Raw genomic sequence first — 26,838 nt, 5'->3', positions numbered from 1 at the left:
CTCTGAAAATAGCAGCCATGAGTGTCTGTGTGTGGTTGGGGGTGGGGAGGAGGAGGAGAAGGGAAGGACTAGGATTGTGGATTTTTAATGGGCTCAGTGGGAATTATTCTCGCTTCTGTGACATTCTTATTGTGGTACACCCCTCTCCCCACCCATCTGCCTCTGAAGTAACTCTTAAATTGGGAGAATTGGGGAGGGGGCAATGAAAGGTTTTCTTGAGGGTTGCTTATTTGGAGAGGGGGGGAGGGCGGGCCCTAAGTGTCAATGACAGGCCCCAGGGACACCTGACCCACAGACCAAATATGGTTGGCAGCCACTGGTTGAAGAGATAAAGTCTCCTGGGTGGGGGGCTGGGAAGAACTGATTGAGGCAGGCTGGCGTCAGGGTCCCAGAAAGACTGGACTGCTGGGGACAAAGGAGAGAGGTTTCCAGAAGGAAGTTTCCCTGACCATGACTACTTCAGACAAAGTTAGTGGTGTGTGCTGGGGGGATGAGGGGTGGGCTTGACTGAAAGGGGCAGAAAAGGGGAGCATGATGTTTTATTACGTCTTAGGCAAAAAATTAATATTTGTATCAATGAAAGCTCCTGTCCAGGTCTTGGGGTGGGATGAAGGAAAAGAGCTGAGTGATATTGAGGGGGGGCTGAATCTCAGTTTCCTCTTGTACCTTAAATTGAAGAGTTTTGCTTTGTGGGAAGCAAAGTCATTTTACTCTTAGCTAGTTGGGATCATAGAGATGACCTTCCAGGTCATCCAGTCCAATCCCTTTTCTTTGACAGATGATAGAACCAAGAGCCAGAGATTTAGGGGTTTACAGGAAGTAAATAACAGAACTGGGATGTGAATCCAAATTTTCAGGCTCCACTTGCAACACCCTATCTATCCATTCTATTTAGATTGTCTCACTATGAAGTACCAAGGCTTCTTCTGTGATCTTTCGAAGCCTCTTGGGCCTTCGCCCTGAGCTATGCTCCTCAGCCTGGGAAAGAGCCCTTCCTGGTCTTAGGGAATGGTTCCAACCTCATAGACACAAATTTGAGCAGCACTGATTGTGGGGCTGATTCTTCCTTCCCCAAACAATGAATAGGGGCTAGATTTGGAGTCCCAAAGACCTATATGAATCCTAGCTCTGTGATTCCGGAGAATTCACCTCATGGCTCCCTGCCTCAGTTACCTCATCTGTAAAGTAGGGATAATAATGATTGCAAAAATCAAATAAGATGATGTTTGTAAAATACTTACAAATCTGAAATCTGCTCGTTATTCTTTTTATTCATTCCTTTCCTACCCAGCAGATGGCAGATGCTGTGCAGCTGAAGGAGGAGGGGAATAAATATTTTCAAAACCAGAATTATGAAGAGGCCTCCAAAAGCTACAGCCAGGCCCTAAGGCTGACCAAGGACAAAGCCCTGCTGGCTACTCTGTACCGTAACAGGGCAGCCTGTGGTCTGAAAATGGTGAGGGGGCCAGCTGGAGGGAGGGGGAGAGACAGGGGTATGGGATGGGGAAACTGAGAGGCTGTCAGGAGAGGCTGGGGTGTCTGCTTCTCTGCCTCCTTGCAGGTTTCCTAGTTTGCCCAAATTTTACTGCTAGAAAGAGGAAGAAGCCCAACATTTTCTACCTTGTAAAGGGAACAATGTTGGATTTTATTTTTTGGCGGGAACCCTGATTTAGGGGTATAAGGCTATATTTAAACCAAAGGTCAGAGTTCTGTGCTCTTTGATCTTTGCCAATGAGACCAAGAAGCAGCACTCAGATTAATCGCAACTTGATGGGAGCTGATCACACAAAGTTGGGATGGTGAGGAACTTATTTCCAGGGCTTCAACTCCTTCCCACCTTTTTTGTAGTAGCCCCACTCTTCCAGGTCCTGGGTGGGCAATTCTCAGGTATCTAGAATTTAGAGCTTTGGACCAGAAAGTCTTGAAAGACTATCAAGTACAATCCTCTTGCTTCTCTATGAAGTCCTTAATGATGAGCCTTCCCATTTCTCTGATTTCTAGGAGAGCTATGCTCAAGCAGCATCAGATGCATCCAAAGGTGAGTGGCCTTCTTCCTCTGACCCCAGCTCCATGCCCTCATTTTTTGGCCCCTTAGCCTACTAGATTTATAGGAATCATTTAGGGGGCACCATCTCTATTCCCCCTTTGATAATGCTTACAAATTCTTCCTCTGTTTGGCATTTAAAGTCCTTTAAAATCTGTCTTAAGTAACCTTCTTTAAGTCAATTATAAGTTACCCACACACACATACTGCTCACAGTTTCAGCCAAACTGCCCTACTTGCTGTTACCTTTACATGATGTTCCATTTCCAGTCTCTAAGGTTTTGCTCATGCCCAGAATGTTCTCTGCTTATTAACTCAAGAGCTGATTCTCCTGCTTAATCCCACTCCTTTTAAATTTATTTTATTTATATTTTGTTTTTATTTTTCTGTAGACATTTTTTTAGCAGAATGTAAGTTTTTTGAAAGTAACAGCTGTCTCCTTGTGGTCTTTGTACAACTAGTACCAGCACAGTGCCTAGAACATAGTAGGTGTTTAACAAATGCTTGTTGGTTTGTTGATTGCTTATATTAGGTACTATGGGAAGAGATGAGTGTACATCTCAGTTTAAAGTATGTGTATACACCTGAGAAGTTACATGGCAAATAACTTTTTGTGAATTTCATGAACCAAGGGAATTCTCTATGAATATTTTTAAAAGTTTTTAAAAATTGTTTTCTTTTGTTTTACATTATCTCTGTTATGAATACATCCCCTTTCCCCTTCTTTCCTAGCCAGAAGTACTCAGCAAAGCCAACATAGCAGCCAAATCTGAAAGCATATTCCATGTTCCATAATTCTTCACCATAACTTGCCTCTCCCACTAGACTATGAGGTTTTAGACAGTAAGGACTGTGACAGTGCTTAGCATGGTGATATGCATAGAGTAAGTGCTTAATAAATGTTTCATTCACTTATTCATTTGCCACTGCAAAGAAAGGAAGGAGATACATTTTCCCAACTTTTCCTGGACCAAGTTTCTTGGTTATTATAACCGCTCAGTGGTCTGCATCTTTTTGTAATGTTGATGCTTATATCTTGATGTGTCAGTTTTATAAGCTTGGATTTTCAACAGCTCACTACACTGGGTTTTGTGAAATGAGCCTCCCATGTACAAAGGAGACTGAGTGGCTCATATCAACGGATGCTGACTGTAGATACAGATAATCCAAAGTAAAAAAAGATAAATAAGTAATACTGTTTCTAGAGTTAGGAATGGGAAGCCTCCTGTAGAAAAGTGACTCTATTCCTGAAGCCATTTTCCATTTATCCCTCGTTTCAGCCATTGACATTAATGCTTCAGACATCAAGGCCCTGTTCCGTAGATGCCAGGCTATGGAGCAGTTGGGTAAGTTGGACCAGGCCTTCAAGGATGTGCAGCGCTGTGCTACACTTGAACCCCAAAACCGGAACTTCCAGGAGACTCTAAGACGCCTCAATTCCAGCATCCATGAGAAGGTAAGATATCTCCTTCCCTTCTTTCATTTCTATTCTGTTGACTTCATTTTTCTCATCTGTAAGATAGATATAATGATCTCTGCCTTTCTTCCTCAGAAGAAAGTATTTTATTATCTAAAGCTCTATTTTATTAATATTTTATTATTATATGTATCCTAGAGAGGGATCATCTTTAAGTTGACCTTATAGCATAGGTCTTGTTTGCACTAACTTGAGTGTGGTATTGTAGAAAAACCCAAACCTAGTTCTGCCAAGGAGTTGCTAGGGATAGACAAAGGAGATTTCTTTACTGCTTAGGGGCCTGTGAAAAGGGATTGACCTGAAGTACATTGAATGGATAACAGATGGGGTGGATGGTGGTCCTAAGGCTAAGTTCAATTTAATTCAGCATTCAACAAGGATTTATTGAGTACTCCCTAAGTGCTGAGCATGAGGTAATCTGTAGTGGATACAGAGCCTTCTAGCTCCCTTTTAGAAGCCAGAAAGACCTGGCTATGAGTCTGGCCCCTCATGTACAGAGTGAGTGGCTCTGAAGAAGGAATGAAATCTCTCAGTCTTCCAGACTTAGGTAACTCTCTAATACTATCTGTTACTGAGATCTGCCCCCTTCCCTTGGGAGAGGGAGTTTCCTCATTCCAGAGTTTCCTACACCAATGAAATCAGAGCTCAAGTTTCTATCCTAAGTGCCAGTCACTACAATGGGCACTGAAGGCAGAAAGAGAGTCAGCTGGTCCACAAGCAATTATTTAAGCATTTACTATATACTGCATATAGGTACCATGCTAAGTGTTGGAAAGACAAAGAAAAGCAACTGTCTCTGCCCATAAGGAGCTGGTTTTCTGATGGGGAGATAACATGCAAATAGCCTGTTTGTTATATACAAAATATACAGAGAGGAGATAAGATCATTTAAATGGGAAGGCACTGAAATCTAGGGGGAGAAGGGGAATAGAAGACAGGCCCTTTAGTAGAATATTGGTACAATGCTTTATAAATATTATCTCATTTACTCCTTATAACAATCCTGGGAGGTTGATACAATAGCACATACCATTGCACATTTGAGGAAACTGAGGCAGACAGAAGTTAAATAATTTGCTTAGGCTTACACAGCTGGAAAGTGTCTGAGGCTAGATTTGTATTCAGGTTTCCTAATTCTAGGTCTAGCTCTCTAGTCACTGAATCACTTCCTTTCTGGCAAACAGTAGGCATTTAATAAATTCTATCAATTGGCTGAATTGCTGATGGAAGGAGGAGGTGGAAGAGGGTAGTGATGATATTAAAATCTGTGTTTGAAGTTGGAATTTAATTGGAAAAGGAACTAGGGACCCTAGTGGCTGTCTGAGTTTAGCAAAGCAAGGCATTAAAGTTGGAAAAACTGGGATCTAATTCCACCACTGGGGCTGTGTGACCACAGACTTTTACGGCTTTGGGACTCAGTATCCTCATCTGTAAAATGAGGGGATGAAACTAGATGCTCTCTGGGGTCTCTTCCAGATTTTCCTAGATGTCTAATCCTATTTTCTTAAAATAATGCTAAAAGTACAATGATTGAAGACCATTCCAAAGGACACATCCAATAAAAGAACTATGAAGTCTGGATGCAGACCAAGGCATATAATTTTCCAACATATGTATTTTTAAAAAAGCTTTGAGTTCTAGATCCTCTACCTCCACATTGAGAAGGTATTTGTGATGTTTTGCAAAATATTTTCATAAAAGTCATTTTGTGAAAGAAAACATAGATCTTCATCCTCCCCTCAAAATAAACATTAAGAAAAATAAACTTTAAAAAAATATAAAGCATACAACTTTCACTTTTTTTGGGGGGGTTTCTTTCTTGTGGTTTTTCTCTTTTGTTCTGATTCTTCTTTCACAGGATGACTGATGTGGAAATATCTTTAACATGATTATACGTGTATTACCTATATCACATTTCTTGTGTCTCTGCAGGGGGAGGAGAGGTAGGGAAGGAGAAAAAAAAAAGAAAATAAAAATCTTATAAAAGTAAATGTTGAAAACTTTAAAAGATATAAAAAAATGATGCTGAAAAATTTTCTTGTCTCAATGCCCTCTTCTCCCCTCCCCTTCTCCTTCCTCAGCTCCATGTCCAGTTTTCCACGGATTCCAGAGTACAGAAGATGTTTGAGATCTTATTGGATGAGAACAGTGAGACAGAAAAGCGTGAGAAGGTAAACTCCCTGCTCTTGCCTCCTCACTCTTCCCAGCTTTTGTTCTCCTCGTCCTGACCCTAGCCAGGGTGGAGAATCTCTTTCCAATATCAATTCAACAAGAAACCATATATTCTGAAGAGCACTGTTCTTTTTTTTTTTTTTTAAATTTTATAATTATAAAATTTTTTTTTGACAGTACATATGCATGAATAATTTTTTTATAACATTATCCCTTGTATTCATTTTTCCAAATTTTCCCCTCCCTCCCTCCCTCTACTCCTTCCCCTAGATGACAGGCAATCCCATACATTTTACATGTGTTACATACAGTATAACCTAGATACAATATATGTGTGTAAATCCAATTCTCTTGTTGCACGTTAAGAATTGGATTCCGAAGGTATAAGTAACCTGGGTAAATAGACAGTAGTGCTAACAATTTACATTCGCTTCCCAGTGTTCCTTCTCTGGGTGTAGTTATTTCTGTCCATCATTGATCAGCTGGAAGTGAGTTGGATCTCCTTTATGTTGAAGATTTCCACTTCCATCAGAATACATCTTCATACAGTATCATTGTTGAAGAGTATAGTGATCTCCTGGTTCTGCTCATTTCTTACAGAACAATAATATTCCATAACCTTCATATAGCATAATTTACCTAACCATTCTCCAACTGATGGGCATCCATTCACTTTCCAGTTTCTAGCTACTACAAAAAGAGCTGCCACAAACATTTTGGCACATACAGGTCCCTTTCTGCTCTTTAGTATTTCTTTGGGATATAAGCCCAGTAGTAGCACTGCTGGATCAAAGGGTATGCACAGTTTGATAACTTTTTGGGCATAGTTCCAAATAGAGCACTGTTCTTATGACCCAAATCCAGGAGATTTTATCTGTTAAATGAGCATAATATCCTTTTTATTGTTGAGTTGCATTCAACTCTTTGTGATCTCATTTGGAGTTCTCTTGACAGAGAAACTGAAATGGTTTCCCAGTTTCCTTCTCCTGTTAATTTGACAAATAAGGAAACTGAGGCAGGCAGGGCTCTGTGTCACACGTCTCAGTGACTAAGATCAGATTTGAACTTAAGAAGATGATTCCTTCTGATTTCAGACCTGGCTCTCTATCCACTGTGCCACAATTTAGCTGCTCTCCTTACATCCCAGGGACATGGTAGTTAGGAGAGAAATTTCTGAGAAGAGTAAAACAAATTTTATTTAAATATAGAAAAAAATCATATGGTGTGGAATTAGGGGAGACCTAGTTATAAATGCTATCTCCAACACTTACTGGCTATGTGAATATCAGCTGTGATCTCTTAACCACTCTGAGGCTATTTCATGGGAGAAATGGAGATAGTAAAAGCATCACTCACCAGAATTTTTGTGAGGCTCAATAGATCTTGTCTATAAAATGTTTTGCAAACCTTCTAAGTCCAATGTAGGTCATAGGAGCAGTAATCTTGAGTTGGGAAGCCATCTGACCTAGCCCTTTCATTTTACAGATGAGAAAACTGAGGTTGAGAAAGATAAAAGTGATTTGCCCAGTGTTACACAGCTATCACATGACAGATTTAAATTTTAAATTTTAAGATTTAAATCGAGGTCTTTTGTCTGCAAATACAAAACAATTTTGGAGGTTGTATTGATTGATTGGTAGGAAACGAATATTTAATGTGCATAGTTGGTAAATAAGATTTAGAATTTAAAAACTCAGAGGGTCAAATGAGATTGTTTTTATGAAAGGATTTCAAGGAGTATTGAGTGCTGACTCTGAAGTATAATTATTCCCACCAGTCATGGATTTAACAAACAAAGCAACAAAAACTCAACTTCTACGTCTGGTGCTTGGCTCCTCAATCTAGTCAGGTTTGGTGCAAAAATACCAGACTTGGAGTCAAGACCTGCTTTTGTTATTCATTATTTATATGACTGCACAATGGTTTGCTTTAGCTTCCTGGCCCTCAGTTTCCTAGTCTGTAAAATGAATGGGTGAGACCAAATGGCTCCATATGTTCTAGGGCTAGAAGTAACCTAAAAAATCATCCAGTCCAATTTACCCATTTGACAAAAAAGGAAACTGAGAATCAGAGGGCTTATGAGATCAGTTATGTAAGATAACCAGAGAGATTATCAGGAACAAGAATAGAATAGAGGGGTGGCTAAATGGTGCAGTTGATAATGCCAAGCCTGGAGTCAGGAAGACCTTAAGTCAAATCCCATCTCAGACAATGCTGTGTGTTCTTGGGAAAGTCACTCAACCCTGTCTGCCTCAGTTTCCTCAACTGAAAAAAATGAACCAGGGAAGGAAATGGCAAACCACTCTAGCGTCTTTGCTAAGAAAACCTTAAACGGGATCACAAAGAGTCATATAAGAGTGAAATGACTGAATGACAACAAATTATTTAGTTTATTTTTCTTCTAAACATATTTCCACATATATCGTGCTCACAAGAAAAATCAGAGATAAAGGGAGAAATGAGAAAGAAAGAAAAACAAGCAAATGAACAATAACAAAAAAGGTGAAAATACTATGTTGTGATCCATTTTCAACCTCAATTGTTCTTTCTCTGGATGCTGATGGCTTTTTCCATCACAAGTCTATTGAAATTGCCTTGAATCTCCTCATTATTGAAAAGAGTCAAGTAGATCATAGTTAATCATCGCATAGTCTTGCAACAAATCCCTAATCTTAACAAATCCTAAACATGTTTCCAGTTGACTTATTAAAGGTTAAGTTTTTCAATATACACTTTAATTTATTTACTTATTATTATTATTATTTTCTTTTTCTTTCTTTTTTCTTTTTCTTTTCTTTTTTTTTTTTTTTTCCCCTGAGGCTGGGGTTAAGTGACTTGCCCAGGGTCACCCAGCTAGGAAATGTTAAGTGTCTGAGACCAGATTTGAACTCGGGTCCTCCTGAATTCAGGGGTGGTGCTCTATCCACTGCGTCACCTAGCTGCCCCCAATACACACTTTTAAAAGCGCCCATCTTCAGGACTAGTTCCTTCTGTATCTGGTTGGTCCATAGCCATGGCCATACCCACTATAACTTTTACACAACCATTGTTAATCCTCCTGTTTCCCTCAAAGGCAGCCAACAACCTCATCGTCCTGGGCCGAGAAGATGCTGGAGCTGAGAAAATTTTCCAAAACAATGGAGTGGCCCTCCTCTTGCAACTCCTGGACACCAAGAAACCAGAGCTGGTGCTGGCTGCTATTCGGACTCTCTCTGGCATGTGCAGTGGACATCAGGCAAGGGTGAGTAGATAACTTGTGACTTCTTTCCTGGGGAAAGGTTTTAGGTTGGCTAAAAGAGAGTTTGAAACAGCTGGGGGCCTCAGTGTATAAGTGTCTGGAATTAGGAAGACCTGACTTTAAATGCTGTGTGTTGTGTGACCTGGGGCAAGTCATTTAGCCTGTGATTGCTTTCACCCACTGAAGAAAGAAATGACAAACCACTTCAAACCATTATCTTTACTGAGAAAGCCCCATGGACAATATTGAAGTCCACAGGGTCCCAGAGGGTCATCCATGATTGAACAACAATTGCATGTGATGAATTGTACAAGTCAGTCAATCATTCAGTAAGCATTTATTACCTGCCTACTGTGATAGATACTTGAGAAAGGGTAACAAAAGAGAAACAGTTTATCCCCTCAAGGATTGTACATTTTAGAAAAGAGAGCAGCTAGGTGGTCTTAATGAAGAGAGGGCTATATTCAAATTCAAGCCCTGAGTTCAAATCCTGCTTCAGATACTTATTAGCTGAGTGACTGTGCAAATAAATCATTTAAGCTCTCTCAGTCTCAGTTTTCTCATCTGTAAAATAAAGCCTACCTCCCAGGGTTGTTGTGAGGATCAAAAAAAATAAAATAAAATAAAATAACATAAAGTAAAACCTTGAAGCATTAGCTGTTATTATTTATATAAGTAGAATGAAAATAAATATAAAGCATTTTCAAGATGGGGAAGCAGCAGAAGAGATCAGGTAGAGGAAGGGGGTATTATGGGGATCACCCAAGTGTCACAAGATGGGGGTGGATTCTTCTTCAGTCTTTGCTCATTTCCTACCATTTTCCTCAGGGTACAGGGAGGGTCTGGGTCAAAAACAACTGGTCCAAGCTGATGGGGGAACCTGGGGGCTTTTTCCTCTGCGGGGATTCCAGGCAATGGCAATCCTACACACGATTCAAATGAATTGCATCTGTGGCTGGATGGCAGTGGAGGAGGAGGAGATCTCTCGGGCTGTCTGCAACCTCCTTCAGACCATCATCGATGCTTTATCTGGGGAGGACAAGCGAGAGCATCGTGGGAAGGAAGAGGCGCTGGTTCTTGGTAAGATGGCATTTGAGATGTAATGGAATACTATTGTGCTTTAAGAAATGATGAGTAGTCTGGTTTCAGAAAAAAACCTAGAAAGACTTACATGAACTGATGCTGAATGAAATGAGCAGAATGAAAACAGTGGATGTGTAGTAACAACAGCATTGCACGATAATAGAATTAGCTCTTCTCAACAATACAGTGATCTAAGTCTAAGACAATTTCAAAAGACTCATGATGGAGAATGCTATCCAGAACCAGAGAAAAGGGCTATGGAGTCTGAATGCAGATCAAAATGTACCATTTTCACTTTTTGTTGTTGTTTTTTTTTTATTTTTTCATGGGTTTCCTCTTCTATTCTGATTCTTCTTTCACAATCTGAGTAATGTGGAAATATGTTCGATATGATTGTACATGTATTACCATCTTGGGGAGAGGGGAAAGGAGGGAGAAAAAAATTTGGAACTCAAAATCTCATAAAAGTGAATGTTGAAAAGAAAAGAAAACAAAACAAAAACAGACCTGGGTTGAAGAAATAAAAATGGTGTTTGAGACCCACAGAATACCCAGGAAGGCCTCTGATATTCCTTCTAGCTATAGATCTATAAATTCCTATTTGTGTGAGCTACTGATGTTTTTTGACTAATTTCTAATTTACTCCGCAATATTGGCCAAGTCATTTTCTCCTCTATGAGAGAGCCCAATTATCACAGAATGAATATAATAATCCCTTCATATGACTGAAACCAAATAAGAGGAAAGAAGGAAAAGGTTTTTGGATCAAGCTTAGGGACTGTAGGGAGCTTGGTTAATATAACCAAAATAGTACCACGATGAAAAGAGTTAGCATCCATATAACACTTCAAGATTTGCAAAAGGCTCTACAATATCATCTTATTGATCATCGTCATAGCAACCTTGAAATGTAGATGCTATTATTCTCATGTCTACTTTACAAATGAAGAAACTGAGTCAGATAGACATTAATAACTTACATAGGCTGATGTCGCCATAGCTCCATATAGCTACAGCTAACATTTATGTGGAACTTTTACAAATATTCTCATTTGATTCTAACTTTGGGAGGTAAGGGTTATTTTTATTCCCATTTTAAAGATGAGGAAACTGAGGTAAACAGCTCACATAGCTCAAGATCACACAGCTAGTAGGTAAGTGAGGCTGGATCTGAACTTCTTGATGCCAGAAGAATTATTCCTCCTAGCTACCTGGGACATGAGATTCCTGGCTGTCTCTAAGGGTTCTGCCTGATCTCCAACTGCCCTTTGATACTGCCTCAGTTAATAGAGGCTCTCAGCCCAATGACGTTACTGCTCCCTTTCATTCCCTAGACACCAAGAAGGACCTGAAGCTCATTACTAGTCACCTACTGGACATGCTTGTCAATAAGAAAGTATCTGGCCAGGGCCGGGACCAGGCCCTGAACCTACTCAACAAAAACATCCCCAGGAAGGACCTGGCCGATCATGACAATTCCCGGACCATCTATGTGATAGAGAACGGTGAGAGGCTGGGTCCTGGGACGTGTGTGTGTGTGTGTGTGTGTGTGTGTGTGTGCTTTGTCCATAAATCCCTGCCATTCATTCACGTGGGAGCCCATTCTGTCTGCTCCTCTCTGCCAAACACTGTAGAGGTGGATCCCTGTGGTATGTAAAGGGTACAAGTTTCTTTCTTTCTTTTTTCCTTTTTTTTTTTTTTTTTTTTTTCCTGAGGCTGGGGTTAAGTGACTTGCCCAGGGTCACACAGCTAGGAAGTGTTAAGTGTCTAGACCAGATTTGAACTCGGGTCCTCCTGAATTCAGGGCTGGTGCTCTATCCACTGCACCACCTAGCTGCCCCCTACAAGTTTATTTCAATACTTCAGAGATTTGTTTTTACCACCAATGAATGAATGAATGAATGAAGATGTACATGTATGAATGGAGATATGAGTGAACAAATATGTAAGTGAATTCAGTATATGAATGAATGAATGCACATATGCAGGTATGTATGAATAGATGAATTAATGCATGAACGTGAATATAAAATGAATTATGAATAAATAAATGAACAGGTGAACAAACATTAATGAATATGTACATAAACACATGGATTAATATATATGTGAATATATGTATAAACAATAGATGAGTACCTACTGTATGTGAATTAATGAATGACTATATGAATGTATGAATTAATGCATGAATATGCATATGGAATGAATCATGAATGAATAAATATATGAATAAATGAATACATGAATAAACATATGAATGTATATATGCATGAACTTATAGGTTAATATATAAGTGAATATATGTATGAACAAATATATGAGTTAATACTATATGTGAATCAATGAATGTACATAAGAATAAATATGAATTAATGCATGAATATACATACTGAATGAATTGTAAATGTATGCATGAATAAATGAATATGTGAATAAGCATATGAATGAATATGTGCATGAACATGTGGATTAATAAATATTTAAGTAAATATGTATATTTAAATAAATATATGAGTCAATACTATATATGAATTAATGAATGTATGTATGAATGAATATGTGAATGATTGAATTATTCATATTGAATGACTTAGGAATCCAATGAATATACAAGTTAATGAATGTATAAATAAATATGTACATGAACATATGAACTAATGCATATATTTGTGAATGCACATGAATTGTGAATGAATAAATGAAAAAGTGTTTAATAGATATTTACTATGTAGCAAGAATTGTGTTAAGTGCTAGGGAAACAAATAGAACAAAACAAGATGGCTTCCATTTGGATGCTGGAGAGGACTCTGGATTTGATCTGGTAGTCAATAGGGATCCACTGGAGATTCTCTAGCAGGTCAGTCAGTCGATCAACAAGCATTTAATAAGTGCCTACTAAATATCAGGCATTGTGAGGGATAGACTGAAAATGATATTGAAGGAATTTTTTTTTTATCCAATGCAGAAAGTGGTAAAAAGGCAGGAAGTACATGTTTCGGAGTTTCAGATGTTCAATGACAAGTCCTTGAAGGAAAGGCTGCTTTCCATGGGGACGGACCCTGGGTAAGGTTAGGGGAGCTCATTCTCTCCTTTCATTGTTCTCTTCACCAGGACTGAGAAAGATCCTGAAGGTCGTGGGACAGGTACCAGAGCAGCCCTCCTGCCTGCCACTGACTGATAATACACGCATGCTGGCCTCCATCCTTCTCAATAAGCTCTATGATGATCTCCGCTGTGACCCTGAGAGGGACCACTTCCGCAAGATCTGTGAGGAGTACATCACGTGAGTTTGCTTTCCCAGGAATGGGTTGGGGTGACAGTGTCTACCACTGGGAATAACAACAGGAACTCCAAGCATTAGTGCAGAAACCTCAGGTAGAAAAATCCAGCCATGGGATGCTGGACAGACAGGGCCCTAATTGAAGTGGAATAGAATGGGAGGAGGGAGAGAGATTGGAATCAAGTTTGCATCTTATGGTTAAGGAGGTTGAGATGAAGTGATTTGTTCAGGAATATGCAGTTATTAAGTAGCGGAACATTTTTAAAGCATCCATTTCTTATTTTTGTGTTACATTTATTTCTTTTTTAAAAAGTAAATTTGTTTTGATAGCTTTTGTTTTTACATTTCCTAAATTTCTCCCATATTCTTTGCTCTTCCTCCTCCCAGACATTCTATAGAATACCTTTTTTTTTTTTTTTTTAAAGATTAAAAAAAGAGGAAGGGGTGTCAGCAAAACAGATGGATACATTAAAAAAAATATAGCAATATATGCAACACTCTCTGCAAAAAAAGCCCAGTGTCAGAGCTGGAAAAGATTTTTGAAATCAACTAGTTCACTCATTTTACAGAGGAGGAAACTGAGGTCCAGAGAGAAGGGAGTGTAGTAGGACTCAGGCTTTATGATTTCCATTCCATTCCATTACCCTTTTCATTATGCTACACTCTCTCTCTAAATTGCAGTGGATCTCTTTCTGCATTAATTTGAACCAAATCCCCAAATTATTCTGGTTTGGGACATTGATTCAATGCAAAGATTCTTCATCTGAGTTCCGTAAACTTATTTTTTTTTAAATTTTGATCACTATACTTCAATATCCTTGTAAATATCTATAATCCCATGCATTTTATTTATACATTTAACCATGATTCTGAGAATGAATCCATAGGCTGATGAGGGAGTTGACAAAGAAAGAATCCCTGATTGAAGAGTTGATGTGGCCATCAACTGCACTCTTAGATGCAGAATGAATGTTATCCCTAAGATTCCCCAGAAGGAATTCAGTGGGCGATCTGTTTATCATGGGACCCCTTTCTTGTTTTTCAGGGGCAAGTTTGATCCCCAGAACATGGACAAAAATGTGCATGCCATCCAGACGGTGTCAGGGGTCCTTCAGGGGCCCTTCGACTTGGGGAATCAGTTGCTGGGGATGAAAGGCGTGATGGAGATGATGGTGGCCCTTTGTGGCTCTGAGCGGGAACAGGACCAGCTAGTGGCTGTGGAAGCCCTGATTCATGCTTCCACCAAGCTCAGCAGAGCTACCTTCATCATCACCAATGGTGTCACCTTACTCAAAGACATTTACAAGACAACCAAAAATGAGAGGATTAAGATTCGCACTTTGGTGGTGAGACTTAATCCCTCTTCCAACCCCTACCCTGAATTGTCCTTCAGTCCCTTCCTGAAGAGCAACCAAAACAAGCATTTAACAAGTGCCTACTCTGTGTCAGGCACATGCTACACACTTTACAAGTATTATTTCATTTGATTTTCACAATAACCGGGGGAGGTATTGCTGTTATGATCCTCATTTACAGTTGAGGAAACTGAGGCAAACAGAAATGAAGCATACAAGAAATTTCTCTTCCTACTGTAAATTTGGGATTCAACCATCGTTAACCATATCTCTCCTCTCCAAACCTAATGGATTCCAGCTCCATGCTGTCCCATCTTCCCTCTAGGGTCTCTGTAAACTTGGTTCTGCAGGAGGCACCGACTATGGCCTCAGACAATTTGCTGAAGGGTCCACGGAGAAGCTCGCCAAACAGTGTCGGAAGTAAGAGAGCTGGATAGGGGTGGTGATGGTAGTTCTGGCTTCCTTCTTGGGTTGAACTTTTCCCTGTTGGCTTTACTCTTCCTTGTGCTTCTTGTAGGGGCTCATTTAAGGTAAAGTTGCATGGACTTGATACTGTGGGCAATAAGGAACCATTGCAGATTTTTTAAACAGAGGAGAAATGTGATGAAATGAATTTGCTTTTAAAAATTGTTTTAAATTTAGCAAATTTAGCAAAAAGGGAATTTACTTAATGGATACATGGAAAAGACATTCAACAAAGTCCTTGGAATGGACATCTGTGCCATCTCCAGGATACTTCTGATTGTCCCTTGGTCTTATAGCTTGTCTCCATTTGGGTCTTCTCCTGGACTAACTTGTCCCCTTCCTGTTCCCAGGTGGCTGTGTAATGCAAACATAGATGGGAGGACCAGACGCTGGGCGGTGGAGGGTCTAGCCTACCTCACGCTGGATGCGGATGTGAAAGATGACTTTGTTCAGGACATTCCTGCTCTACAGGCCATGTTTGAGTTAGCAAAGGTATGTGTGACCCTGACTTTACAGAATCTTGACCCCCAAGAACATCAACTCAATCCCTTCCTGCTCTAATCCTAGGCTCCTTATTCAAGGATTTAACATAACCCCAAAGGGGTCATGAAGAGTTGGACATGACTGACAACAGCATGTCCTGGGCAGTATCCCGAGTTTTACCATGTTTTCCAGTGTGTCCTATAATTGGTCCCAGTTCTGACCTTAACGGGTTTTCTTCCCAGACCAGTGACAAGACCATCCTGTACTCTGTGGCCACCACCCTGGTGAATTGCACCAACAGTTATGATGTGAAAGAGGTCATCCCCGAGCTGGTGCAGCTGGCCAAGTTCTCCAAGCAGCATGTGCCTGAGGAGCATCCCAAGGTGGGATCCCTTGTTCTTTATGTCTTTAGACATCTAGCCAGCCAACCTGCTGTATTAGATGGCGAGCCAGCCTTCAAGTCAGAAAAGGCCTGGATTCAAAATCATGTCCCTGGACCTACTGTCTGGGATCCTGGGCAAGCCAGTTACCAATCTGTAGATGAGAATGGGAATTAGGTCCCTGCTGGCTCTAAATCTTTGATCCTCTGTAGCTTCTGGAGGAAATAATGCTTCCTAAATGAGACATAATACTCAGGATTTCTGGTATTTCACACATGGCAATGATTGGTATAGTCTATTATCACATGGTTTGGGGGTCCATTGGACATCAGTCAACTCTTGGATATCCCAAGATCTAGAGCATCAAAGTGAGCACGGGGGCTTGGAGCCAGAACCATGGGCTTAAAATGGACAGATAGGAGATGCGCAAAGTGACACATACTAGACTCCTTCTGAGTCTCAGTTTCTTTCTCTGTAAAACTGGAGTGATACTAATAACTCATAACATAATGCTTTAACTGGTTTTCTCATAGCCTCCTGAGAGGTAAGAAATGCCTCTGCCATTACCCTCATTTTTTCATATGAAGATTCTGGTAATCAAAGAGGTTCATAGACTAATAAATATAGAGCTAGAAGAGATGTAATCTAGTCTAATCTTCTCATTTTATATTTGGGGAAACTGAGGCCCAGGGAAGTGAAATTGGCATCAAATCATAGAACTAGAGCCAGAAAGGGTCTCAGGTCCTCATCCAGTCCAACTCTTTCATTTTATAGGTGAGGAAACCCAGACCCAGAGAGAATAAGTGACCAGAGGCAGAATTTTGAACTCAGACCTCAAATCCATCTTGTTTTCTACTATACTACATTGCCTTCCATATAGATGAGTTTTGAGCTGCATTGTGAGAGGGAACAATCAAGTATGAGCTCATTTATCTTTTGGGGTGATTGAAATATAAAAGTATTGCCTACCTCATAGGAAAGGAAAAAGAAAATTGTGAGAAAAGGAAAGCTCTTTGTAAAGTATAAAATACTATGGAAATGTGAGCTAATCAGATTTGTTCTGGGTCTGGCATTTTTATCTTTAGGATTGATTTTCCAGGACAACATAGTCATAGAGCAGGCTATAAATATAAGCTCATTTCCACCCCAGCTAATGGAAGTAGGATGAGGAAGGCAAACCTGCTTAAAAAAAAAAAAAGCATTCAGAAGTCAAGGATGATGGCAGTGTTTTGGATAATCTGTGTCTTTGTGCATGGATAATTAAAGTTTCTCTCCCGTAATCAAATATCCAAATTCTGGCTTCTAGTATACTAAGGCAGAGAAGGGGGGTGAAGAAGCGAGGATGGGCATAACTAAGGGGGTCTTTGGGAAGGGTCTGAATCATAAAAGAGCAAAAAAATAACATCTGGATGGGATTGTACAGTTCATCAAGTCAATTTTCCTTATTTTACTAAGGAAGTTGAGGTCATTTCTAAGGCCATTCCATTCTTCCTAAGGCTGAGAGAAAGTGGATTGGAGCTTGGGAATAGGATCCTACTTTTTTTTTAAATTTTATTTATAATTTTTTTGACAGTATATATGCATGAGTAATTTTTTTATAACATTATCCCTTGTATTCATTTTTCCACATTATCCCCTCCCTCCCTCCCTCTACTCCCTCCCCTAGATGACAGGCAATCCCATACATGTTACATGTGTTACAGTATAACCTAGATACAATACATGTGTGTAAATACCATTTTCTTTTTGCACGTTAAGAATTGGATTCCGAAGGTGTAAGTAACCTGGGTAGATAGACAGTAGTGCTAACAGTTTACATTCACTTCCCAGTGTTCCTTCTCTGGGTGTAGTTATTTCTGTCCATCATTGATCAGCTGGAAGTGAGTTGGATCTTCTTTATGTTGAAGATTTCCACTTCCATCAGAATACATCTTCATACAACATTGAAGTGTACAGCGAGGATCCTACTTTTTGAACTTAGGAATCTCCTAATGACTTTTCCCTGCCCTCCATCTCCTCAGGACAAGAAGGATTTTGTAGAAAAGCGAGTGAAGCGGCTGCTGAAGGCTGGTGTGATCTCCACATTAGCCTGCATGGTAAAAGCTGACAGTGCCATCCTTACTGACCAGACCAAAGAGTTATTGGCCAGGTACTGAGGAGTGGGAAAAGGGTCTGAAGGGTATGAGGGTGATGAATGGTAAAGTCTCTACATGGGAGGTGAGGTTGCTATAGAGTGTAATCATTTCCCTCCTCTTAAAGGGAGAAACTAGGGAAAGGGGGGGCAATAAGTTTCTTTCCTCTTCTTCTTCCAAGTCATACACCATCCTCTTTTAAACTAAGCAATAATGAAAAATCAGGACTCACCTTACACTGTGCTAAGTGCTGGGGTTACAAACACAAGCAAAACAAACAAACAAACAAAGTAATTTCTGCCCTCAAAGAGCTTACATTCTAATTAATGTAATTAATTAAAGAAAAAAATGATATTAAATTCTCTGGGGACTCAGGCTGGTTGCATCAATGCTAGATCCACTTTCCTTGATTGCATTCTCTGTTGTCCCTCACTGTCTTTCCTTTGTTGTCTTGATTTTTCTTGTGTTCAGATTCTTTCAATTCTACACCCCAAAGGAATAAAGAGGAACCTGAATGAGGGGAGTATATTAGGATTTAAATCCCACTCCTTTAATCTCTGTTCCTCACAGGGTGTTCCTGGCGCTGTGTGAAAATGCAAGGGATCGGGGCACCATTGTGGCTCAAGGTGGTGGCAAGGTAATAGTGGGAGATGGGGGGAGGAACACTTGTGGTGATTATAACTGGGGGTGGGCATTGAGCAGGTGCTTTGATAGGGAGTGTGTCTCTTGGGATGCTCTGGGTAGCACCTACTACGCAGCAGTGTACATGCATAGGTTGGATTTCCAACTTCATCTTCCAGGAATTTACTCTTCAATTATCTGTAATATTAGAACAGTGAAACAGTAATGCAAAATATTCTGATTTTTGGCTTTATGGAAAGCATGGTGTGATACTCATGGGTGAGTCACCACCATTTGCTAGAACTATAATCTTGGGTGAGTTGTTTCATTTTTTGAGTCTCAGTTCCCCCATATATAAAATGAAGATAGTAATTACACTGCCTCCCTCACAGGGTTGTTTTGAAGGAAGTGCTTTGCAAAGTTTTAATTGTGATAGACTATGTTGTTATTATTACCTGTCCCTTTCATAGAGAGACAGTGTAGTACAGTGGATAGAGTTGCTCTCAAGTCCTATCTAGGAAACATACTGGTTGTGCGACCTTGACCAAGTCACTTAATTTCTTAGGGCCCCGGGCAAATCTCTAAAAGTGTAAATTAGAGAACAGTGCTAATCTATATTGATAGAGAGTTTCTTCATTGGGATTTCTTAAAACCAATGAAATCACAGATCTAAGACTTTAGTAGTAAAAGCAAACAAAAAATGGATTTTCTGGAATTCTTAATAGATTTATCTTGACTAAGCATTAGGAGTACCAAGGAGATGCAGCATTAAGCCTGGAGTCAGGAAGACCTGAAATCAAATTTGAGCTCAGACAATTAACTGGCGGCAATCCTGAGCAAATCACTTAGCCTGTTTTTGCCTCAGTTTCTGTAACATGGTAGCAAAGTTAAGATTTGAACCCAGGTTTTCTAGATTCCAAATCCAATGTTCTTTCCAGGTCACCACAGAGGATATCTACACTTCTAACTCTCTGTCTCTTAGGCTTTGATACCACTGGCAATTGAAGGCACTGATGTGGGCAAGGTGAAGGCTGCCCATGCTTTGGCGAAGATTGCGGCTGTCTCCAATCCTGACATTGCTTTTCCTGGAGAAAGGGTAAATATGATCTATGGAAGGGTTGGGGGAGAATAGGGAATTGGAGGAGCCTATTCCACCTCAAAAGTCTTCTCATTCTTCAAGTCTCTTTTTTTCCTTCCCACTGTCTCTCTGTCTCTCCTTTTTCCTTTCCCTCCCTCCCTCCCTCCTTTCCCCCCTCTCTTTTTCTCTATTGCTCTCTCTGTCAATGCAACATTTTGAATATGTATTTTAAAACACTAAATTTAAAAACTAAAACAAAAAACCTTCCTTCTTCTGAAAAAAATTTAATGATATTTTTTTCCACATTGCTGCCATTTCCCAGTTTTCACATTGCTGTCATTTCCCAGGATGACTGCTATTCCAGGGTTATCTTGTGGGTGGCTACTCCCATTACTATAGCTCACAGACACCCCCCCCCCAACACACCAGTATCTTTCCTCATTAAAAATCAACCAATACACAAAATGAACTCTTTTAAAAATTATTTATTTTTAATGCACCTTGCTTTATGAATCATATTGGGAGAGAAAAATCAGAGCAAAAGGGAAAAACCATGGGAGAAATAAAAAAACAGAAAAAAGAAGTGGATGTAACATATGTTGATTCACATTCAGTCTCCTTAGTTCTTTTTCTGGATGCAGAGGGCGATTTCTGTTTTGGGATTGGGATAAACTACTGAGAAAAACCAGGTCTTTAATAGCTGATCATCGCACATTCTTGCTGTTATTGACACACAATGAACTTTTAACAAAGATATTTACTCAGATGGAATAGGCCCCCCCAATTCTTCATAATTCTTCTTAGCCCCACCCTGTGCCATTTCCTTCTGCTTTTCTCCATTTCCTGCAGGTGTATGAGGTAGTACGTCCATTGGTAAGGCTCCTAGACACACAGCGGGATGGACTCCAGAATTACGAAGCCCTTCTAGGACTGACGAATCTGTCAGGGAGGAGCGACAAACTCCGGTGAGTAGAGAAGAAGGGAGGACGTAAACAAGGTGTGGAGTCAAGAAGGGTTAGCCCTTTCTAACTTCCTCTTGGGCAGGAGCCAATGCTTTAAACCTTATGCCTAAACTCTTCTAAAGGTACTACTCTCCTACTGATGGATAGATTTTAAAACAACAGAAACTGTGGAAGCAGAAAGGATTTAGATGAGTTAAAAAAAGACTTCTGACTGTGGGTGCCAAAGGAGATTGGGGAATCCCATCCTTAAGGTTTATACAGAAAACTATTAAGGTGGGTGGAAGGAGTTAAGGTAGAGACCTGCTGGGAGATAGGGGATGAACTCAATAAGTGTCTCTCTTGACCAATCAGGCAGAAAATCATTAAGGAGAAGGCTCTGCCAGACATTGAGAATTACATGTTTGAGAACCATGACCAGCTTCGGCAGGCAGCCACCGAGTGCATGTGCAATATGGTGGTCAACAAAGAGGTATGGGGGCTCAGGGTACGGGGGTGGGACTGAGGTCAACATATTAAGGGACAAGACAGAGACGGGTGAGTGAAGAAACCTCCCCTTTTCTTCAAGAAGATGGAGATAATTATCCTCATTGAAATATTATCCCTCAGGGAACTCCCAGTGGAATCAGGAAGGCAGAGTTTGCTCATAGGAGCTGTTGGGATACACCTCGATGGGGTATAGATGATTATGAAAATAAACATATTCTCTATGAAAGGCCTTAATCTGGGGTTCTAGCAGGCTGTGGGAGAAGAATGTGAATGCTGGCAGGTGGAAGGTTTTGAGTTGATGGGCTGTTAAAGGCTCAGCCTGACTTAGTTCAAAGAGCTCTTCCCTGGAAGAGGTTGACTGGGGATTTTTTGACTACAGTCACTCGACCCAACTGGCACAAAGTAAGTGCCTTCTCTCTGTAGATTATTCCAATTTTTCTTATTTATTACATAGTTGTTTGCATGTTGTCCCATTCATTAGACTGGAATCCTCAACCGCAGGAAGTATCTTTTACCTTTCTTTGTATTCTCAGAGACTGGCACAGTGCGTGATACATAATAGGCACTTAATAAATATTTATTGACTGTCTGATTAATAAACTTCTGACCATTGACTGATGGTCACCCATGAAGATATGAAGGCATTGTAATCAGTCTGAAGGCAATATTCATGCCAAGGAAAAAATTTCTTTTTCAAGAAACAAGAGATCAGAATCTGAATTAAATAACTCATACAAGTGGCATCTGGGTGGCGCAGTGGATAGGGCACCAGCTCTGAAGTCAGGAGGATCTGAGTTCAAATCTAGCTTCAGATACTTAACACTCCCTAGTTGTGTGACCCTGGTCGAGTCACTTAACCCAAGTGCCTCAGCAAAATAATAAATAAATAACTCATACTAGAGTAACAGATTTTAAGCTGGAAGAATCTATCAATCAATCAACATTTTAAAGTACCTACTATGTGCCAGGCATTGTGCTAAGCACAGAGTTGAAATAATGATGATGATGATGATAACGCTAATAATAATAGCTATCATTTATATAGCAGTTACTTTGTGCCAGGCACTGTGTCAAATGTTTTTGCAATTATTATTTCATGTGATCCTCACAATATCCCTGGGAATTAAATGTTATTATTATCCTCAATTTGCAGATGAAGAAACTGAGGCAGAAAGGGGTTAAATGACTTGTCCAAGGTTATACAACTAATAAATGTCTGAAGCCATTTTTTTACTTTCAAGGAGCTTACAGTCAAATGGAGTGAGCATTATGAGAGATATCACAGGGAGGAAAGAGCACTGGATTTAAGTTCTGGACCCGAGTTCAAATCTTGGCTTTGTCACTCTGCCTAGGTGACATTGGACAAGTCACATTCTCTCTCTACCTTCATTTCTTCAAGTGTGATAACAATCATTAGCATTATTTAGGGGTTTAAGTGATTTACAAACTATTTTATTTTCTCCTTCTAACAACCCTAGGAGATAGATGGCATTATTTTTCTCATTATATGGAAGTGACTCAGCCATACAATGTATAAAGCAGGGTTCAACTCAGGTCTCCCTGAGGACAAGTCCACTGCTCTGTCCACTGGATCATTTAGCTGCCTCTAATTGTAAAATGGAGCAGGAGAGAAATGAGGAAGAGTAGAGAACTTTAGGGTCCTGTGCATCTACAATCTTTTTGTTGTTGTTGTTTGTTTGTTTTTTGTTTCTTTTCAAGGCAATTGGGGTTAAATGACTTGTCCAAAGACATGCAGCTAGTAAATATCAAGTATCTGAGGCTGGATTTGAACTCAAGTTCTCCTGATTCCAGGGTCAGTGCTCTATCCACTGTGCTACTTAACTGTACTTCATTGTTATAAATTAAGGTTCTTCCTGTACTTGTGTCACTTATTAAACAATAACATTACATTTTTATAAATGATTTGGGACATTCAAGTGTAAGGTATTACTGCCCCTTATGATCTTTCTTTACATTTTCATTTTATAAATGAGGAAACAGATCCTGAAAGAGGAAGCCATTTGCCCCAAATCAAACAACTAGCAATGGCAAATCATTGTGTCAAAGGTTTAATCCCCTCCTACCAACTAACCAACTTCTGCTTCCTTCTCCCAAGTCCCATCCCTCTCTGGGACTGATTGCAAAGTCATAATTTTTTACATATTATTCATAGGAAGACAATTGAACTGGGATGAAAATAACTTCAAAGGCAAAGAAATCATCTCCGAATTTTGCACTTTTGGATAATCTCTGTGTTTCTGCACCCCTGAATTATTATAGATAACTAGGAGGAGGTGTTTATTATTGGAATTACATGTTTAAATTAAGGGAACCTTTTCTCTACTTTCCAACCAATCAGGAAAGACTTTCTGGAAGAGATGATATTTAAGGGAACTGCTTGAGTGAAAATTCTAGATGAGAGGAAGGGACTCAGATCACAGACTTCCTGCCTCTGCTTGTTTCTTTAATACTTTGAAAGGTTTTTATTGCTGTTGTTTTTTTACATTAGGGTTACTTCCCAATGCTCAACCATCCTAAGAAAATCTTAATTTGTTTGTTGTTGGGATTTTTCTGATCGGATTTATTAAATGCCTTATACTTCAATGTCCCAAATCATTTACAAAAATGTAATGTTACTGTTTAATAAATGACACAGATACAGGAAGACCCTTAATGTATAACAAATAAGCACAGTTAAGCAAAAGATACAACATTTTAACCACTTCCGATAATGATAAAGCATGCCTTATCCTGTAGTCAGTCCACCACCTCTTTTCTGAGAAGAAGAAGGTATGTTTTGTTCTGTGTACTCTGGAATCCTGGTTAACTATTATATCCACCTGAGTTTTCATGGCTCTGATTAGTATTTTCCTTCTCATTACTGTAGTATTTATGCATATTGCTCTTGTTTGTTTGTTTGTTTTTGTTTTTATTTTTGTTGTTGTTATTATTTTTTTTTTGGCATCCTTTCAAACAAATCTTCCCAGGTTTTTCTGAATTCCCCATATTTGGCTTGCCTTATACACTCATATGCAACAATTTATTCAGCCATTTTCCAGTTAATGGGTACCCATTTTGTTTCCAGTTATTTGCGACCCCAAAATATCCAGTTATGGAAGAATTAGGAAAAGACTGAGGAAAGAAGAAAAGGGAAGAGAATGAGCATTTATTAAGCACCTACTATGTGTCAGGCACTGTGCTAAATACTTCACAAATATCATTTCAATTGATACTCAAAATAATTTTGTGAAGTGAATGGTATTATTATTTCCATTTGAGGAAACTAAGGCAAATAGGCTAGAATGATTTGTTCAAGGGCAGAGAACTAGTATGTCTCTAAAACTAGATTTGAACTGTAATCTTCTTGATGCTATATCCAATGACAACAATGTAAATAGAAAGATCTAAAAACACAACTGGATGTTGGATAATGATGATACCCAAGTTTGATCTCCCCCAGAAAGGTGAGAAATTATTCCTCCTTGGTATTTTTATATAAGATGTTGTATCAGGACTGTGTAAAAAGCATTGTATATACCGTTAGACTCTGTTGATACGTTGGCTAATTTTTCCCTCTCTTTTTTCATTAGAGAGGGATCACTAAGTTGGGATGAGGGAGCTGCTATAAATATTTGGGAATATGTGGACCTTTATTCTTTCTCTTGGGTTGCTTTGGGGTCTGTTGCCCAACAATTCTATCACCGGCTAGCAAATGATTTTTTAGCATGGTTTCAGCAGGTAGTTCTTGTGGACCATTTCACCCCTGCCTTCTCTCCCGTCCTTGGCAGGTGCAGGAACGGTTCTTGGCTGATGGCAATGACCGACTGAAGCTGGTGGTACTACTGTGTGGGGAGGATGATGACAAAGTCCAGAATGCAGCAGCTGGGGCCCTGGCCATGCTGACTGCCTCCCATAAGAGGCTCTGCCACAAGATGACCCAAGTGGTAGGAAGCCTTTCCTGGGCAGAAAATGGGAGGGGGAATGATCATACTGTAGGGTCATCCCCTGATTCCACCCAGTTCCTCAGATCATATATTTGTAGCTGAAAGGGATCTATCTAGTCTTAGTCTCTCATTTTTACAGATAAGGAAACTGAGGCCCAGATTGGTTAAGGAACTTGCCTGATGTGACACAAATACTAAGTGTAGAGCAGAACCTGAGCCCAGGTGTTCCAACTCCAAACCCAACATGATTTCTGCTGGACTACATGGATTACTATTTATCATACCACTGTTTCAGACTTTTAACCCTGACTTTTGGGAGGTCCTTGGGACCCTCAGAGGGGTATTATTTGTATTGTTTTACCAATTGAGCACCGTTGGAGTTGATAATAGAAGAGACCAACTGTACTTCTTGTTGAAGATGAGGTTGTCACTAATGTGTGGAACCTATCCTCTCCATCCCTACATAATCACACACATTAGGGCTAACTAGATAGACCTAGTTAAGGTTTAGTCTGTCTAAAACTAGTATCTCCAAGGGCGTCTGGATAGACAGAAGTGAGGAGACCATTTGGGTACCTTCAGGGGGAGATCCTTCTGCTGAGCCTCTGGCTCTAATGGGTAGGACTTAATTTCACTATCTGTAAAATGGGGAGAACATAGATAGTGGAGAGTATGGCTCAGAGAAGTCTGCCACTGAGGTTAGTTTGGTCCAATTTCAATTCAGCAGAATGTTTTTATTTCGTGGCCCAAGAACTTTATTTGGCATTAATCACATCAGGTACTGGTTGTCATAGTTATGACTCATTCTCACAGAGGTTAGACTTTTTCCAGGTCTGTAGCTTCTTTATTTCTCCCAGGATAAATTCATCTGGGCAATCCTCCTTGCTTTTATCTCTCAGCTTGCCCCTCTCTCCTTTCAGACATCCCAGTGGCTGGAGATCCTGCAGCGGCTCTGCCTTCATGACCGCCTGTCAGTCCAGCACCGGGGCATCGTCATTGCCTACAACCTGATGGCAGCTGATCAGGAGTTGGCCAAGAAGCTGGTACAGAGTGAACTGCTGGAGATTCTGACCTTTGTGGGCAAGCAGGAGCCTGATGAGAAGAGGAAACAGGTGGTGGAAGCTGCCAGGGATTGCCTCGTCAAGTGTATGGACTATGGCTTCATTAAACCCTTCTCTTAGAGCAGGGGCCACGAGGAAGGGTGGTCCTTGGGGCCATGTCCTGGGCATGGGACTGAATCAGGGGCTATTGGATCAGCTGGAAGTGGAGAGTGGATTTCCACCCAGATCAACCCCTAGAGCTGACCAATGAGAAAATGGCATCTTGGATATTCTGATCTTTGTGCCCTGCTGGATTTTATCATGTGCCCCCAGAAGCCCTAGCTGACCCAAAGCTACCACCCCCTTCCCTGTTTCCTACCACTGTGTCTGGAGGGTATATTAAAAAAAATACCTTCTATCTTAAAGGAGGCAGAGAGGAGTAATTGGAGAAAGGCTATAGGTTCTTCCAACTCCAGAGATCAGGAAATTAGTTGAGTTTCTTTTTTATTTTCAAATGGAATGTGTTTTGTTGAGTTGATACAGAATATGATAAATTAGATTAAATAAAGATGAATGCTTTTGTTTTTGGACAAAA

The 26,838-nt window shown here is 40.1% G+C and overlaps 1 protein-coding gene across 2 annotated transcripts; it reads left to right on the top strand.

Moving 5' to 3' along the window:
• The first annotated feature begins 331 nt into the window (after positions 1-331).
• Positions 332-26,838, top strand: UNC45B (unc-45 myosin chaperone B). 2 transcript variants are annotated; one of them, XM_074263548.1, is made up of 20 exons: positions 332-468; positions 1,295-1,456; positions 2,002-2,038; positions 3,325-3,500; positions 5,603-5,692; positions 8,767-8,934; positions 9,843-10,011; positions 11,349-11,519; positions 13,129-13,300; positions 14,343-14,643; positions 14,978-15,072; positions 15,468-15,609; positions 15,843-15,983; positions 18,002-18,129; positions 18,683-18,749; positions 19,716-19,829; positions 20,661-20,776; positions 21,125-21,242; positions 25,048-25,203; positions 26,124-26,838. In XM_074263548.1, the coding sequence occupies exons 1-20, from the start codon at positions 451-453 to the stop codon at positions 26,382-26,384; spliced, it is 2,802 nt and encodes a 933-aa protein (XP_074119649.1). In that variant the 5' UTR covers positions 332-450; the 3' UTR covers positions 26,385-26,838. The 2 variants fall into 2 exon arrangements, with proteins under 2 accessions (XP_074119649.1, XP_074119651.1); XM_074263550.1 differs by having other exon boundaries at positions 346-468; positions 1,292-1,456.

Source organism: Sminthopsis crassicaudata, chromosome 4 (assembly GCF_048593235.1).
Source record: "Sminthopsis crassicaudata isolate SCR6 chromosome 4, ASM4859323v1, whole genome shotgun sequence".
NCBI classification, from domain to species: domain Eukaryota; kingdom Metazoa; phylum Chordata; class Mammalia; order Dasyuromorphia; family Dasyuridae; genus Sminthopsis; species Sminthopsis crassicaudata.
This window is presented reverse-complemented; position numbering and strand designations above follow the sequence as displayed.

Bases quoted from the DNA above. Each gene is read 5' to 3' on its own strand.
- UNC45B (XM_074263550.1), top strand. The intron at 19,830-20,660 runs GTAAATATGATC...CATTTCCTGCAG, and splicing joins TTGCTTTTCCTGGAGAAAGG to GTGTATGAGGTAGTACGTCC. The intron at 25,204-26,123 runs GTAGGAAGCCTT...CTCTCCTTTCAG, and splicing joins GCCACAAGATGACCCAAGTG to ACATCCCAGTGGCTGGAGAT.